Source organism: Sturnus vulgaris, chromosome 15, assembly GCF_052056855.1.
Source record: "Sturnus vulgaris isolate bStuVul1 chromosome 15, bStuVul1.hap1, whole genome shotgun sequence".
Classification (NCBI taxonomy): Eukaryota; Metazoa; Chordata; class Aves; order Passeriformes; family Sturnidae; genus Sturnus; species Sturnus vulgaris.
This window is the reverse complement of record NC_142257.1, coordinates 11,303,206-11,320,858: the sequence shown is the minus strand read 5'-3', so window position 1 is coordinate 11,320,858 and position 17,653 is coordinate 11,303,206. Positions and strand designations below refer to the sequence as shown.

Here is a 17,653-nt window from a genome sequence, read left to right as displayed (position 1 = left end):
GTTTATTTCATAGGAAATGAGAATTTAAAGATGTGCTTCATCAAAGAAAATAATTCCCTTTCTAGAAGGCATAATACATACTGAGTTAATGTTTTGTGATTGGTCCTTTATTCCTTATGAGGGAAGAAAGTGGATTTTATCGTAGGACTTACAAAATAGAAAAGGAAGGAAATAAAACCCTTTGCTTGCACATACCTAAGAAACATTCCTTGATTTCACAGCTTGTCAGTAAACTACTGAGGGACGGTGTTGAATTTTAATGTTGTGCTGCCCATGCATTTATTAACACACCCAGAAATAGTTGGGAGACTTGAATAATGTCTGACAATCCTATCTTCATGTATTTTAAATTCATACAAACCTGGCTTTATTTTTCTCCCCTTAATTGAGCAATTAGAGCTTTCAGCAGACATTTCTTTAAAAAGAAATTTTGGACTTTACTTTTCAGAATCTGTCCCTCCATATTGTTCCCACAAATGTTACTTACGCTAAATATTTCCAAACATTCTTGAAATTCAGCTGCTTCCACTCTGTCTAAACAACTTGATGTTGCTGCCAGTGAAGGGGTTGGATTTTATTTTAAATATTTATTTTTCTTTTACTTTATGAATGTAAGGAAAATTGTGTTAGCAGACTAAATGTAAGAGGTAATTTACTCCTCTGCTTTTTGTCAGGCACTGTTGCTGTGATTGGTAGAAAAGAGCTTCTGTGGGCCAGACTTAGGGATCTGGGGTGCAGCCTGGAAATGCATGTTGCAAACTTGTTATTCCCTTGGGAATAACTTCCTTGCTGCTGGGTGCAATAATGATTTGTGAGTAATACTGTCTCTTGTCAGTGCTCCCTTGTGCCTTCAGCTTGCTGCTCACCTGATACAAACCCAGAGTTGGCTCTGAGTACATTTTCTTATTGTAAAAGCTTACAAATTTTTTTTCCCAATTTCTGTTGTTTTCCAATGTAGCTGGTCCATCACTAGGCCTGCTTTGATCAGAGGGATGGCATTCACCTCTTCCATGAGCAGCGAAGAGATCTCCCATGAGCACATCACAGTAGAGGCAGCAGACAGCGGCCGGGGAAGCTGGACTTCATGCTCAAGTAGTTCTCATGACAATTTCCAGAATATCCCAAACCAGAAGAGCTGGGATCTCCTCAGTTCTTACCGTCACACCCAGCTAGATGGACCTATAGCTGAAGTGGATCCCACAAACTGTTACTCTGAGGAGGGTTATTTGTATTCTGAAGCCTTTTCCAAAGCCAACAAGCAGTTGAAAGCCAGCGTGGAGCTCGATCAGTCTCGGCAGAGCTGGGCATCCTCCAGCTCCCTGTCAGACACTTACGAGACAAACTATGGGACAATTAAGCGGAGAGGGCTGGAGAACTCCACAGTGGAGCAGATGGAGGTTTTGGACTCTAAACCAGGCACTGATACAACTTACAAAACTGTTACTTCGAGTACAGAAAAAGGCCTGATAGGTAAGACAAGCCAACAGCTCATGGAAGCTGCTACATCTGTTTTTCATTTTGATACTAAATTGTTAAGAAATGACATCAACAGGTCTGGGGCTGGCTGGCATGTTGAATTCAGCTTCACACGTAGTTGTAATCAGAGCACTACAAAGTGTGTCTTCAAGCCACCTTCTTTTGCATCAGGAATATCAAGATAATAAACAAGTGCGCTTCCCCATCACTTCATGGGTCTGCAGGAAAACTCTCTTCAGGAAAATGTCAGCCAGTTCTTTTCTGTAGTAAGCTATTTCACTTTTTTGAATGATTTTGGAGATATACTCATCACTGTAGATGTTCTTCTGACAAGGGTCAGTGATTCCATACTCCTTATAATACAGACTTCCCAGGAATCCGGAGGGAAGAGCATGACTACAGAGTGTGTGGAGCTCACCTGCCTCTTTGGAGCTGTGGCACCTTTCATCCACAAGGCTTTGGGCTCTGAAAGTTCAAGGGCAAAGCAGATTCCTTTCCTGTCTTTGCTATTTTAAGATGCCATTTATTTGATTATACAGCTGCAGTTTGGCTACTTATGAAAGGAGAAAAAAATGAAAAGTGTTCTCTGAAATATGCATAGTTCTATCAAGCAATATATTCTTTCCCCATCCTAGTGAGTTCAGTAGCCAAAATTAAAGGAACCAGGTTAGCAGCAAGATAAAACATGGAATGCAAAGCTTTCTAAAACTGTGAGGCAGGCGTGCAACTGAAATGCAATTTAATTACTGAGTGGATTGCTGGAGGGGTTTGTTAGGAAAGAATAAACATTGCACGTAGGGTGGAGGTCTTGGATTGTGTTGCTCCTTCTTGGCTTTGGAAAAGAAATGTGGTGGAGCCTTACAGAAAATTTGCTCCCAGCTCATTGCTGTGCCTGTGCTCTGACCTTGTAGTCTTTCAGAGCTGTTCATGAGCGGTATTAGGAGATGGCAGGTTCACTGTTCAGTACATGCTGTCTTTGCTGACAGCACTTGACCTTCCTTTTAATTCTTTTTCCATTCTGCACCATGTAGCTGTGAGGAGCACATAGAGGGTGCTGGAGTAGGGCATGAGTATGTCTGCTCAAGGAAAGATCTGATACGGGTGGATATAATTACAGGTTTGCAAATGCAAATCTGTTAGCTGTTTGCCATCACACAATATGCCAAAGATATCTTCACTATATTTCACTGTTTGTAAAATACTATTAATTGGAACTTGACAAAGGCACATATTATTCTTGCATTACTACAGTAGACTAAAGGTTAGCTCTAGGGAGCTTGAAGGTTTCTCCTTTGAAGGAAAACATACCCACCCTCGTCATTCCTCCTGCAAATCCAACCAAGACCGAAGTCAAGATGAAGACCCAGCCCTACCCCATCCCTCCAAGGAAGAGCAGATCCTATTCACTTCTCTGCTTTTTCAGACACCTCATTCAGTGCTAGTTAAATGAAAATAAATCCTGTAATTCAATAGTATAAATCTCTGCCTGTACCCATGTTTATCTGCTAAACTCCTGACTGAATTTGGTTTTAGTTGTTTTACTGTCAGCCCAAGTATGAGCTGAGGCCATCAAGTATGAACTAGCTTGTGTTCCTGATACCAAAACCTGGAGTCTCACAAGTCTACAACACAAGAAGAAATACTGCTTTATTTTCCATCCCTTCACATTCTTCTAAAATACGAAACTATTACATTTGGTGAAATAAATGAAACTAATGAACATGAACTGTTTAAAATCGATCCACAGGAAGAATGCAAATTCACTTAACTAAGAGATTTTTAAAATTACCCTGGTTTTGAAACTCTCCTGTTGCAACATGTCCATGGAAAAAAGCCCAATTTAACATGCACGTAAGCCCCAGACCTGGGATGGGAGGAAGGGGAGGCATCCTAAGAAGAGTTAAATTTTGGGTTGAGAGCCTCTGTGACTTGAACTGCTGCTGAACAGGACGGGAGGAGAGAAGATGAATTATAAGGCATGGACATCGCAAATAAATAATATTGATTGTAGCCTTTTCATGACAGCACAAGGTGTAATGCAGCACTTCCAAAGGCTGTTCCAATAACCGTTCCTGTTTTTTTCTCATTGTAAACAGAACATAGTTTAAGGATATAAAAGAAAACAAAACAAAAACCAAGGGAAAAAAGCAAGAAATCAAAAGTATAAGTGTGATAAGCCATTATTCATGCTGTGAAAATGTGAAATAATTAATGCAGGCTCAATACAGTCTGCCTCATAGGATCAATTTTAAGTGATGCTATTTTATTTCTTCCTATGGCATAGCCAGATAACCATGTCTTTATACATATCAGTTGATATGGTGATATTTTATTTTAATGAATTTGTGTTATGTGACTGACATCTTTTGGGCAATGAAATGGATGTTGGAAGTCAACCAGCAGTTCTTGCTGTCAAACACCAGCATGCTGTGCGAAGTAACTCTGGGCTGGTTGTCTTAATTCCTTCTGCTTCAGTTTCCCAGCCTGTAACAGTGGCAGCAGACTTGACTGTGCTGGCTCTCCATCCTGCTGGAGAGCTCCAGAGTATGCCCTGGTGCAGCAGGGCCACAGGAGCAGGGACTGAAATAAAAGGTGTTCATTCCAGTCTGAATGCAGACAAGCTTAGAGTCCTCTTTCCACTCAGTTGACATCTCACCTAAGAGTTCATGGATTCTCTTGCTACTCTGACTTCTTAAAATAAATAGAAAACAGAAGTGAAGGCATAAACACTTGCTGCTGTCGTTATAACCAGTGTTTCTATATTTGCATTTTGGTACCAGTTTCTGTTTTGCCATTGTAACATTTCATTATTTTTTAACGTTTTGTTTCCTTTCTTTTTCTTCTTTAACATTTCCATTGCTTATTTCTTGTGCCCAGTGTACTGTGTCACCTCACCTAAGAAGGACGATAGGTATAGGGAGCCACCGCCCACCCCTCCAGGATATATGGGGATTTCTTTAGCGGACATAAAAGAAGGATCGCCCCACCACCCACACCTCAAACCTCCAGACTATAGTGTGGCAGTGCAGAGGTCAAAGATGCTGCACAGTGACCTCTCTAGACTTCCACCAGCTGCTCTCGGTAGTGACCCACTGGCCTGTGTCTCCTCGAGGATGCCTCAGTGGCACGGCGGGCAGCCGTCCAGCCTCAGAGTAGGAGAGTTGCCTGACGCAGATAGTGAAGAGGATGGTAGGTGAACACCTGGCTCGGGAGTGGGGCTGTGCAGGGTGCACTTCACAGCGATGTTCTGGGCTTTCTCTTGGGTCATTCTTGGAGACAGAAAGCAGATTAATCTCTGAATACACAGTTGTGTTTGTATGGCTGTATGCACATGCATGGCTGTATATGTCATGCATAACTGTGCATGTACATACATGTTCAAAGCAAAGAAGAATGCCTTCCCCTTAGAAAAAGCATGTTGATACCAAACAAACTGAAAGTATATGTAAATAAATAAATATACAAAAATATACATATAAGATCTCCTAAAGTATAGCTGAGACACGTAAGAGCATGTAGATTTTTTTTCTTTAAATCGGTCCCCTCTTAAACAGTGATGGGACACTGACAGGCTACATGTGGAAAAACTCTAGCCTCCCTGGGTTGATTAACTGGTGTCCCAGTGGTTTGGCTGGCATCAGGGTGATGGTCTAAAATGAGTGATTTGGATTTGGTGGAGTGAACTTATTTTATTAATTTTTTATTATTGAGCTGCCTTATGCCTCAGGAGATATTTTTGGAGATTGAGTTTCATAATATTGAACAAAATAATAACAAACTTCTGTTCTTCTCAAGAGTGCATTTGATGAAACCTGTATTCTCTGCCTAACTTGGCCTGACAGTGTCTCTTCCAGTTATTTTTCCATTATCTTAAGCATGGCATTTGTGGGGTGACCAAAATGTGAGAGGATTTTCCAATGAAGACTGCTCTTATATTGTGTCAAAGCTAACTTCAGGTCAGGGGAATTTCTACTCAATTGTTTATCTGCTGATTTGCTTTTAATTTCTGTGCAGTGATGTGATCTTCTGTATCTTTTGCTGGTGAACTCTTTTTTTATTAGAATGTTGTGATCATTTACTTCCATTTCAGTCTGATTCAAAATGAGCCTGTATTTAGATTTCTGATGCAAAAGGATTGTATCTTGGCTCTTTAAAATGTGTAAGCAGTAGTTAACATATATATTAGTACTGCAGTTCAAACTTACAGTAAACATAAAATTGTCTGGCATTAATTTTGTTGTGCTTTTGATGTAAAAACAAGGAAGTCATTGCTTCAAATATTTTTAATCAAATGTTTTCTAAGCTAAATTTAACTGTACACTTTTAGAGGCACCTATTTTATTATTTTTGGAGTGCTTGGTTAATTTTATTTGTGATAAAATGCTCACTGTGTGGAAATTTGCTGGCTTTTCCCTCAAATCCATAGCTTTTGGCATACTGGGAGTTGCATGGTGATAATTTTTAGGGGATATGGGATTTTCTGTTTTGCAATATGTCTTTATCATATGACCATTATACCTCAGACTGCAGAAGCTATGGATGCCCCGTCTCTGGAAGTGCACAAGTCCAGGCTGGATGGGGCTGTTAGAAACCTGGATGATGTCCTTGCCTATGGCATGGAGTTGGAATGAGATGCTTTATAAGGTCCCTTCTAACCCAAACCATTCTGTGATTTCCTGAGGATCTGATAAGTGGTGACCTTATGGAATGTGTAGTGATCAATGATAAAGACAGTGAAAACATGCTGCTGAAGGGGTGAAGTCATAGACTCACTGTTACCACCTCACTGGGTGCTGGTCTGTGCCCTATGTGCCTGAGATGGGGAATGGTGGAATAATGCCTATTTCTTTATCTTGTTTTGCAGAAGATGAACAAGTATCAGCAGTTTAACCCTTGGGCTATTTATATGAACCACTTACAACACAAGCATGTGGGAGAAGGTCTTATGGTTCTGTTAGCAACTACTGACTACTTGCTGCTACTGACCTCAGACCTTGCCTCTGTCACAGACGAGATGGAATGGGTTGGATCACCTCTTTACAGCTTCTTTCACTCTGCCACCACCACCTAAGAAGCTATTTCTGCCTGTGAAATAGAAAATCCTGTTCAACGAATGTGCTGACTGCCTGGATACCAACATGGGTATCCAGAGATGGACCGAGTTTCATGCATTAGGGAGGATCAGTTGTCACCATCACTTGAAACTTGGGAGCATTTTTCTGTATGATACCATGTAATCCTTTGGTAGTTTCCATTGTCGTTATTTTCTACATGACTATTAGAAGTCTGAGAGTGTATTTTAATGAACTTAAAAAATTATATCAAGATGTCAGCAAAAGCAAAAGATGTTGCTAAAGTATCTGAAAATAATTTATTAATTTAATATTTTTAAATGGGAGTTTCCTTTATGTGCATTGGGAGTGCTCTGGTTGGCTAATATAAATGTTTAGTCAATGTGACAGTAAATTAGCTACACATCAACTGTTGTGCTGTCGAAATAAACACAGAAAAGTAGAAATGGATGCAGCAATTTACAGATTTTAGAGTGGGTTTAGATTTAATATGAATAGAGCCCAATGCCCTGCAGAGTAGTATCTGTCAAGCCAGCACTCCTGCTGCTCCCCTCCCACATGGACACAGCAGAAACCTCCTGTCCAAATATTTTTAGATTTTTTTTTAGCTGCCAGCCAACTAAGGCAGCAGTTGGTGCTCTCCTCCCCTATTAAGGAATATTTGAAATGTGGAAGCTGTAGCTTATGGGGAGCATTTGGAGAGATCTGAAGCTTTCCCAAAAGAGTTTCAACCAGGTTTTGCCCTGCAGAGTACAACATACATAGCATATTCTAAAACTCAAAACTCAGCTGTGTGTTGGGGATTTTTAAGATCATCTCACATGTCCTGGCCTTTTCCCAGAGTTGCACAGGTTTAGGTGCAAAGATTATCTGTTAAAAAAAAAATAAAGAATTAGAAATCACCTACATTTCACAGTAATATTTGTGAAACCGAATAATAAATGACACAGTGCTTATAGAAGAGCAGAATGCATTTTATGATGGGTTAAAAAAACCTGTAGTGTTTATCTGGAAAATAAAGTGATCTCAAACAATTTTTAAAATCTCAGTTAAAAGTCCTGGTGGTGTTGATGTCAGTGAGAGTTTTGACTTACAGCCAGCCAGTATTAACCCATCATCCTCTAGTTTGACTATGGTCAAAATAATTGCTTCTTTGATTTTACTTTTAGCCAGCCAGAGTGCAGATGGGTAGAACTGGAAATGCCTGCAGGTGCTTTTGTTTCTCCTTTCTTTCCTTTCTTTCCTTCCATACCTGACACCCCATTCTAGTGTTAAAATCAAACATCAATATGTGAATGTGTACTTAAACATTTAATTGTAAATCTTTGTTGTGATGTTTACAGCCTAAGCTAGAAAGATGATGTTTGTCATTTTTACAGTGCCTCAAAACTGATTTCTATATTCATAGTTGTGAAGAGCTTAAAGGTTTTTTTTTTTTTTACCTATATGTGTGCAGGGGTGTGAGGTGAATACAACATTTTTGGAAAATGCCACAAGTACCATAAACAACCCAAAGCCTTTGATGTGCTTTCTTCATAGTAGCTAGGGGCTGATGCAGCCAGGTGAATGTGAATGACCCAGCCTGTGTCTGCTTTCAGAGCAGTACCAGGTTCAACATTGTCTGGAATGTACCTGTCATGACAGGAACTGAGAAGGTGTGAATGAACAGTGATGCTGAAGAAGAGGATTCCTAATTTATAACTCACTGGTTGGCTGTATGAATTTTTGGCACAAGTATCAGAGGAGCAAATGGTTGAAAAAATATATTAAAATCCACTTGAGGTATAGCATAATAAATGCATTTTGCTTTCTCAAGGCCTTAATGTGTATAATGAACTTGCACAGGTCTTAATGACTAAAGATTCATGTCTCAATGCAATGCAGGGCAGAGTAAGTGTTTTCAGCACATGCAATATTGATAAAGAATTCTTGAACTGATATTCCTGTGGGATGTAAATCCAGGTCCTGCCATCTCATTGTTACCTGTAGTTGCTTGTTAACTTCTACATGGGAACAACAGGCTTTGAGTTCCATCAGAAATCATCTGCATTGTGCCAGATGAATGAAACCGTACAGTTCTTTGGCCTTGGGGCAGAGCTGCAGCTTATTCCAGCCTGTTGAACAGAAGTATAGGGGATGGGGATTACTAAAATGGCTTCCTTTTGCCCCAAAACCCAATAGTGCTGCCTTTGAGGATGCAGGCAACCCCTGTGGGGAGCAGGGTCAGGGTCTTTTGGCAGCTAATAAATTACCTATCCAAACATGGTGTTTGATAGTGTTTGCACATCAACAGGATCCATCTGTTCCACAGGCAGACACTGAAAAGTTCTGGAATGAGTGAAAGTCTCACTAATAATATTTTCCCAATAGCCAACACAGCTGATGTACATAAATCATACATAAACGATGGACAGATGAGCTACTCCTGCTACTCCGCCTTGCACAGTGTGGCTTCTCTGCTGCTCCTTGCTGGGGGTTTTGTTTGTTTGTTTTTAACTCAACAGATCACACTGATTAGGGCCAATAGCCAAATGTAGATTGTCTGGCGTGGGTTTGAAGAGACATTATCCTTTTTGTTTGTAATGCAGACAGAAGCAATATGGTGGTTAGTACCTGTTCTACATTGCTTTGTTGAAGTGATGTCTTCTGGACCACAGATGCCTGACTCTGTACCTCTGCTGGGTTCTTCTAACTTGAGCTCTGATGCTGATAAACAGTTCAGGTGCCTCATGTCATGTTCTTCCACTGCCATACCTGGGTTTGCACGCTTCCTGCTTGTCGTTTGCTCTTGACTTGTTGGTGAAAGATGCATTTCAGATTTCTATGATTTAAGCACACAGTGTTCTGTTATAAATCCTAAACTTCCAAATAATTCCTGAGAAAGCAGTGTAGTTTGGTAAAATTGAATTGGCCTCTCCAGTTGCAGAAATGGGAAAATGAGATCACCAGGCCTCTGAGCATCAGGTTCTTCTCCCAAGTACACAAAAGAATGGAAAGACAATGGCTGTGGATGTTTGCAGTTCGTGTTTTTGCAACGTGGACAGATTTTGAGTGTTTGCCAACAGTGGGCAGTGTGGGGCTTTCCTGGCTCTTTCCTTTTGCCTTTACTCAGATAAGTTTGTAGGTGTGGCCTCACCTTGAGTCCGTGTGTGATTTTTGGGCACCATGATATGAAAAAGACATGAAACTATTAGCATCCAAAGGAGGCCATGAGGATGGGGAAGGGTCTGAAGGGGGAAGCCTAATGAGAAGTGGCTGAGGGCACTTGGTCTCTTCAGCCTGGAGAAAAGGAGACTAAGGGGAGAGAGACCTCTTTGCAATCTACAACATCCTCCTGAGGGGCAGCACCCATCTCTTCACTCTCATGACCAGTGACAGGTCACAAGGGAATGGCCTGAAGCTGTGTCAGAAGAGGTTTAAGTTGAGTGTATATATATATATATATATATATATATATATATATATATATATATATATATATATAAGATATTTCACCTAGAGGGTAGTTGGGCACTGGAACAACTCTCCAGGGGAATGGTCACAGCACCAGTCTGGGGGAGCTCAAGAAGTGTTTGGACAATGCTCTCAGGCACAGAGTGGGATTGTTGGGGATGATGCTGTACAGGGCCAGGAACTGGACTCAGTAATCCTGACGAGTCCCTTCCAGCTCAGCAGATTCTGTGATGCCAGGTGAGTGATGCTTCTCTGGAAGGTGGTCAGAGCCCCTTGTTTGGGATGGGATGCTCTGGGGGCTGTCTGCACATGCCGGAGACAGAGGATGTCCCAGGGGCTGAACATACCAGTGATGCCATTTGCAGAGGGGCCTATGGGGCATCAAGGGTGTTCCAAAACCTCTTCCATCATGTCTCGAGTAATTTTACTGCAGGCAACAGTAGAAATACAAGCCTGTAATTTAAGTTTTAATAAAACATTAGAATTTTTGAAGGACAAACTTATCACTGTCTTTGTAAAAAGAAAAGAAAAAAGGGATACTCTCTCTTTAGAAAAGCTTTACACATATTTTAGAATGCTTGTATAGAGGGGAATCTATCTTGAATTCCTAACCCAGCTTTTGCTTCTGTTGTGCTTTTTATTGTTTTATCTTTATTTCTGATATACCTGGAATGCAGTTTAGCTTGGTATTAATTAAATTCTAAATATGTGAGCATATTGGCAAAACTGCACAGATGTAATGATATTCCAATAGCAATTGTACTGCACAAGTCAGTGATTGTAAAGTATTCTGTAACAAGCAATGTTTGTCTCCTATTTTTTTATACCTCTTACACTTATGTCTTTTAGAAAGACAGTGCCTCTGTATGCTTTTTGTATTTTTACTGAGTGATTGTAAATATTTGTTATATTTTTGGTTAAGAGAATGTTTAAAAGTACTGTTTATTATCCAATCTATTAATATGTTGGAAACAATAAACAATCAACATGTATTAATTGTTTTCAGAGCTGTTTTCTGGCAGCCAGTGGAAGATGGAGCTGAGGTGGTACAGAGCTGGGGAGAGCCTGGTGGGATCAAAGATGAGCCATCACTGAGTGATTTTCCTGGGTCTTCACAGTGAGGGGAATACAGACGTGATGTTCAGAGGGCTGGAGCACCTTTTCTGTGAAAACAGGCTAAGACGAGTTGTTCAGACAGAAGGATCTGTGGAGACCTTAGAGCCCCTTTCTGTGCCTAAAAAGGCTCCAAGAGAGGTGGAGAGTGACAGGATTCCTCTTCTCCCCGGACCCTCTCAGCTAGCTCTGGACCACGGGAGATGGAGAATACTCCATCAAGGATAAAGGCAAAATACCAAGGAGACTCCTTCTTCGCAGGACCAAGGTCCCACTTTAATGTAGAATGCTTCTAAGGGAAGAAGAGAGGGCAGCAAATAGCTGGCAGTTTTAAACCCTGGGGAAGGGGAGGGGAGGAACAGGACCCCAACCAATGGGGTGTACCCAAAGAGGAGGGACGAGGTGAGGGCTGAACCGTCACCATAGATTGGGTAAGTACAGAATGAACCATTTAGTGCAATAGAACAATCACGAGCCCTGTGATATAAGGCAAACTCTTTAGTGCAAACAACTACATAGTGTAACACAACGTCTTCCACTTTTTTGTTAAATAAAGTTAAAAGAAAGGCATTGGGTTTATTCTGATTCAGAATACGGATTTGCCCACCACTTAGGATTTGTGGGCACGTTAAACTGCTTTTGGTTTGCCAACTCGATGTGGTTGACGTCTGAGGTAGTAGGAATTAAACAGTTAATGGGTTTGAAAACTAAGCAACATAAAATTCCGAACACCAACACTATTAGAAAAAGAACAACAATAAACGACAGAATTGTTTAACTATGGAAGTCCACCACCCTGTGAGTCCCCAGCCTTTGAACAGTCCACTGAACCAATCTGTGGATTCTTGCTTTACTTGTCCGATCATGCTTTTCATTTCTCGGAGGGCTGCATGGATGTTGGGAGGCTTTGAGGTCAAATTCAGGCAGCAAAGTCCTTCAAATTCCTGTCACTCGTCTCCATGCAGCAGCACGAGAAAGTCTATGGCTGCACGATTTTGGAGTGTGGCCTGCTTGGTAATCTTCTCATAATCCCTAGACATAGGTTCTCTTGCTGCTGCAGTGGATGGGCGGACCATCTGGGTTACATGGACTAAGGAGATGTTGAGTTTTAGGGGATTTCCGAAGAGGAATTCCAAACCAGAGGCTGGCACAAAGCAGGATTGACAGGTAGTTTAGAATAGATTGACAAGGTGGGTGGGAGGGTATAATTTTGGACTAAACCAATAGTTTAGGCAATAACAGAACATACCATTAACAAGAAACACACTGCAACAGGGACAGGTAGCCACAATGGCTTGGGGCTGACTCTGTGCTAGTTGGAACTGACGGATCAGGCCTGGCACATTGTGATGGTATTGCTGGTGACTCAGCTTTGCCTGTTGGAAGATGTCTGGGAGGCGTGCCTTTTCAGCTGGGGCAGCAAGGGAGTCTGCTTTACGATTCCCTTTTCTGATTTCACCTGGCAAATCAGTATGTGACCTTACATGCATCGCATAGAACGGATGCTCTCTATGTGAAATTAAATAAATTAGTTTTGAGAGCAACCTGAAGAGATGCTCATTCTCAATGTCTTTGAGAACTGCCTGCTCTGCCCTGGACACTACCCCGGCCACATAGGCTGAATCAGTTAATTGGCTCCAAGAACTTCTCAAAGGCATCTTCTGGGTGTAGGGGAATTTGGAAGAAACAGTCCTTGATGTCCAGGATAGCAAATTACCAATTTTGAGGAAGCATCATTGGGGAAGGCATCCTGAGTTGGAGCAACCCCATGTCCTCAATTATTTTGTTTATTTCCCAGAGGTCAGGGAGGAGCCGTCACTTATCCTTCTCTGGCTTCTTAATCACGAAGATGGGGAAATTCCAAGGTCTGGTTGTCTCTTCTACGTGGCCTCTAGCTAATTGCTCCTCCACAAGCTCCTCAAGTGCCTTAAGCTTTTCCTTACTTAGTGGCCAAAGATCTACCCAAACTGGAGTGTCATCCAGCCATGTTAACTTGTGGGTAGGGCGCTCCACAGTGGCCACTTCTAAAAATCCTGTGGAGTCTTAGGGATAAGTAATTTGACCCCCCCACTGGGACAATGAGTCTCTCCCCCACAGGAAGCATTTGTATTTAGTAACAAAAGGACAAACACTGGCCAATTTTCCATCCAGCCCCTCAATTTGGACAATGCTTTTTGAGATCTTTGCCAATCTGACCCCTCCTACACCTTGGATTTTGCCAGCCATGGGTTGCAATTCCCATTGTGACAGCCACACCCTCTCAGGTATGATCGTCATATCTGCCCCCATGTCAAGCAACCCTTCCACATGAAGATGATCTGTTCCATGGGTTAGGTTGCATGCCATAGAGGGTTTGTCCTTGCCAACCACTTCTGCCCAGTAGATGTCAGGTGTTTTGTCAACTACTGGGACCTCCACTAGAACGGGAAATGGCCTGGGTAAGGATTTGCCCCTTGGCCAAATAGAAGGGTAGCTGAGGGCAGGGCACCAGGAGAATGAGGTGAGTTATGTCTCCCTTGATGGTCATGGGAGCCACCTCAATCTCCAGGGGTGTTAGTGTGGTGTCCCCAGTAACAAAATACTCCCTGTCCAGTCCCATATGGTTTATCGTCCTGTCCTCTAAGTTGTCTGGCAGGTCCGCTGCAATGACCGTCCAACCGGTAGACCTGAAAAGAAAGGCTGTAGTAGTCATGAGCCTGAAAAGCCCGTGAGGCTGACAAACTTTGTTACTACTGTTTTCATTTTTATTTTCCTGCTGACGCATATCCCTCTTCCCTTCCCTCCCCTTTTTTGTAAAGGGAGAGACTTTCCCTACTGTGGAGCCCACTGCATTTATATCATGGTGCGTGTTTATGTCAGAGGCAGGTCTGCACTCTGGTCTTAGGTTTTTTTGTTTGTTGGTTGTTCCTTTTGATTTTTCTTATTGTGTTGCTGGCTTTGAGGACAGTCTCTGGTGAAGTGTCCTGGCTTCCTACACTGGAAGCAGATGACATGTGGAAGCTGCTCTGGTAACGTCTGTTGCCTCTTCTGGTGTTATGGCTGCTGCACTTTTTGGGTTTGCCAGTCCTAGCCTTTTCTTCGGTGCACTGAAGAGCTCCACTTTCTTGGCACATGCTTCTATCATCTGTGCTATTGTAGGTGGAGGATTGATAGGCAGTCCCAAGATCATCCTGTGGCAGGTCTTGTTGGCATTTCTCTGAGCCATCTCCACATCTGCCTGTGCCACTCGGTCTTTCACTTGCCTCTCCACTTGTGCATGAAGATGGTCAACAAACTGTAAAAAGCTCTCTGAGGGATATTGTTTACTACTAACATAATTTCCCTTAACTTCAACTGTTAACTGGTTAAAACTGGTTAAAAGCCTTTTCTACAGCTCCACAGATTTTGTCTAAAATAAATTTGGATAACACCTGAGCTTGGTCCTCGGGGTTAGCCTACTCCCCCTTGCCACATAGATGTTCATAGGTGATGTCATTCCCATTTGCATCTGTTGCGCCCTGGGTGCTTTGCTTAAGTTCCCCAAGGAGTTGCTTCAGAGATCTCTTCCAAGTGCTTTCCCACAGGTCGAACTCTGAGGGCATAAGGAGACACCAGAAGCGATCTTGGAGATCAGCTGGGACTAATTCATGGGATGTTAGAGTATCTTTCAGCATTCCCTTAAAGATCCCACTACCTCAGCCAAACTCCCTTTGGGTTTTGCAAATTTCTTTTTTGTTCTGGTAGGAGAAAGGCTGATAGGTTCTACTTGCATTTCTGCTACCAGAATATATAACAAGGGTGACCGAAGGTATGGCTCCCTCTATCTGGTCCTGATCTCCAGGGCCCCTCCCCCGGGGGACCCCACCTGGGGTCCCCCACCCTGCTCCCATCACCATGGGAACTGGGAAGGGGCTCACCCCTCCCCACCCACAGGAAAGAGGAGGCAGCCCACCCCCCACCCCATGGGAAAGGGGAGGTGTTCCACCCGCCCATCCACTGGGTATCGGAGGGGGCCCATCCCCCCCTGCACGGGAGATGGGCCTCCCACCCCCTCACCGAGACTGGGAGGGGGAGCATGGGAAACAGTAACAGGAGAGGGGGTGGAGTTGCTGGGGAAGGAGGAGCAACTGTAGGAACTACAATTGTAACATCTGTAGGGGGGGTTACAGGATGATGTCATGCAGGGTGGGAACATGGAGGAAGGGGTATCTGAGAGAAGGAAGTGATTGTGGGATTGGAAAGGGTTGAAGGCTGGGATGTGTGGGTGAAAGGGATTGTGAGAAGAAGAAAGGGAAGATGGAGGATCGGCCACATGGCCGGCGCCATCTTGGATGCCTGCCACGCGGTTGCTGCCATGAGGATGGGGGGGTGATTTTTAAAACTAACAGAATGCCGAACTGGGGTAGAGGGGTATAGGAATGGCACTCTTGTCAGTCTGCACACAACTGCCAGAGTCAGGGTGCTGAGCAGGAGGCGGGGGGCCAGAGATACAATGGCTATTCTGCGTTCCCTTTATTTCTTGGGGTGCCCTGTGTGTCTCATCCAGCTCAGTGGCTGAGGGCGTGGGAGGAGGGTTAGGGGAAACTGTGGTTGTTTGTTGTGAATTCCCCTTTATTTCCCTTTTTATCAATTCTTTTTAAATTAAAATGAAAGAAAGGAAAATATCTGGATACTGTTTTGTCTCCTTGCTCCATTTTGAGAGTTAATAGGTTTCTGATTTTGTCCCAGGAAGAGACAAAATCTATATTTTGCACCGTAAAGTGAGGGAAATGAAGAGATAACCAGTACACAAACCACTTTAACTGTTTCCTGAAAATTGCAACGTTTTCACTACTTAAGATATCTCAAACTTGGGAATATATACTCCTTTGTTGTGTAGAAAGCTGAATGCCCATCTTGATGTTAAAGCAATCTGTGCAATTAAATCTACCTTTCTCTGCAGTAAAACTGTTGACAACCAGGGTAGGGACGGGTCCACAATTTTCTCTTGCCCGCGTGACACTGGAGGAGGAGAGACTGCACAGACATGCCCTGCAGCTTTTAAACTGCCCTGGTGATGCTGTGCTTCTGCTGCAGATCACAATGCTGTCACTGCTTGCACCCACCCCTGCTCGCAGCTCCCAGCACCTCACCGCTGCACATGCGCTGCTCAACGCTGGCCACGCCGTGCTGCCCACAGCCCTTGCCACCACCAGGCCACCCCCATGCTGCTCTGGCCACACAGTGCCATGCCAAACTCTGCACCAAACCCACAGCGCCACCCGGAATCTACGGGGTCCCCACTAACACTCATGAGAGGTACTGACCCCCTCCTGGGGACCTTGACTGGCTGGAGCTGCTACAGAGAGAGTCCTCCATCTCAACCTGTCTTTGGGCTAGAGAGGCTACCGGTTGCTCTTTGTTGGCAATTGCTGTGCAAAAAGCAGCCCCCGCCATCAGAGCAGTTGAACAATCCAAAAGGCTTATAATTCACAAGTGAAATCCAGCTGTTTTGTGGGCTTCTGACCTTGTGGGAAGCTTCATGTTGGAGCGCCAGCTGTCGGATTTCTTCTTTTCCCCGGGTCCTCTAGGCTAGCTCTGGACTGCATGGGATAAGAATACCAATAAGGTCAAAGGCAAAAGAGCAAGGAAGCTCCTTCTTCCCAGGACCAAGGTCCCACTTTAATGTAGAACACTTACAAGTGAGGAAGAGAGAGAGGGCAGCAAATGGCACGCAGTTTTAAACTCCGGAAAGGGGAGGGGAGGAACAGGACCCCGACCAATGGGGTGTACCCAAAGAGGAGGGGTGAGGGGAGGTCTGAACCATCACCATAGCTTGGGGGAGTACAGAATGAACCATTTAGTGCAATAGAACAATCATGATCCCAAGATAAAAGGCCACTGATACAAGGCAGGCTCTTTACTGCAAACAACTACATAGTGTAACACAACAGGAGAGGGACTTTGGACAAAGGGAAATGGCTTTAATCTGAAGGAGGGCAGGATTGGTTCTGATTTTAGGAAGAAATTCTTGCCTGTGAGGGTGGTGGTACAGGGTGCTCAGAGCAGCTATGGCTGCCCCATCCTTGGAAATGTTCAAGGCTAGATTGGATGGGGCTTGGAGCAGCCTGGGATACTGGAAGGTGCCCCTGCCCATGGCAGGACTGGGGGGGAGTTGGACTAGATTATCTTGAATGGTCCCTTCCCATTCAAATGGTTAAAAACAGGCCAGGAGGCCAGGTCCTTTTAAGACCTTTATTAAGGTCAGCTCTGAGTGGGGAACCCAAGGAATCGGGCATACCGCCACTGCTCCCACTGGACAACACGAATGAGGAGAAGTTTCAGCTTTGCCACAATTCAGCTTCGCCACATGACAGAGCTCAGGATTCCATCCTCTTGAGAGTCCCTAGGAAAACACGTTTAACTCATTGTCTGGGGGTGTCTTGCAAGTGTAGTACTGTTTAGGTTATGATGATGGGGCAGAAAGGCTCTGGCCGGTGGTTTTATCTTTACTGTTTTCCCCACCTGGGAGTACCATTTTTAGTCTTAGATGTTGTACTGGCTCGTTTTTAGGGGTTTTT

General features: G+C 43.5%; 1 protein-coding gene and 1 long non-coding RNA gene across 17 annotated transcripts in view; one reads left to right on the top strand and one right to left on the bottom strand.

Moving 5' to 3' along the window:
- The window catches only part of RAPGEF6 (Rap guanine nucleotide exchange factor 6), a 128,750-nt gene extending 117,757 nt beyond the window's left edge, over nucleotides 1–10,993 (top strand). For 11 of the 15 annotated variants that reach the window (XM_088173735.1, XM_088173737.1, XM_088173736.1 and 8 more), the window contains 3 exons: nucleotides 959–1,470; nucleotides 4,354–4,665; nucleotides 6,341–10,993. In XM_088173735.1, coding sequence (XP_088029861.1) covers nucleotides 959–1,470; nucleotides 4,354–4,665; nucleotides 6,341–6,366 — 850 coding nt within the window. In that variant the 3' untranslated portion in view covers nucleotides 6,367–10,993. The remainder of the gene's footprint in view (nucleotides 1–958; nucleotides 1,471–4,353; nucleotides 4,666–6,340) is intronic. The other 4 variants (XM_088173743.1, XM_088173741.1, XM_088173738.1 and 1 more) reach the window with 2 other exon arrangements.
- Nucleotides 9,995–16,771, bottom strand: LOC148221985 (uncharacterized). Of its 2 annotated transcripts, none has more exons than XR_015806991.1 (2): nucleotides 16,600–16,771; nucleotides 9,995–14,685 (listed from the first exon to the last, which is right to left on the bottom strand). It is a non-coding gene; the product is annotated as an uncharacterized LOC148221985 (long non-coding RNA). The 2 variants fall into 2 exon arrangements; XR_015806990.1 differs by having other exon boundaries at nucleotides 9,995–13,780.
- Nucleotides 16,772–17,653: the final 882 nt, after the last annotated feature.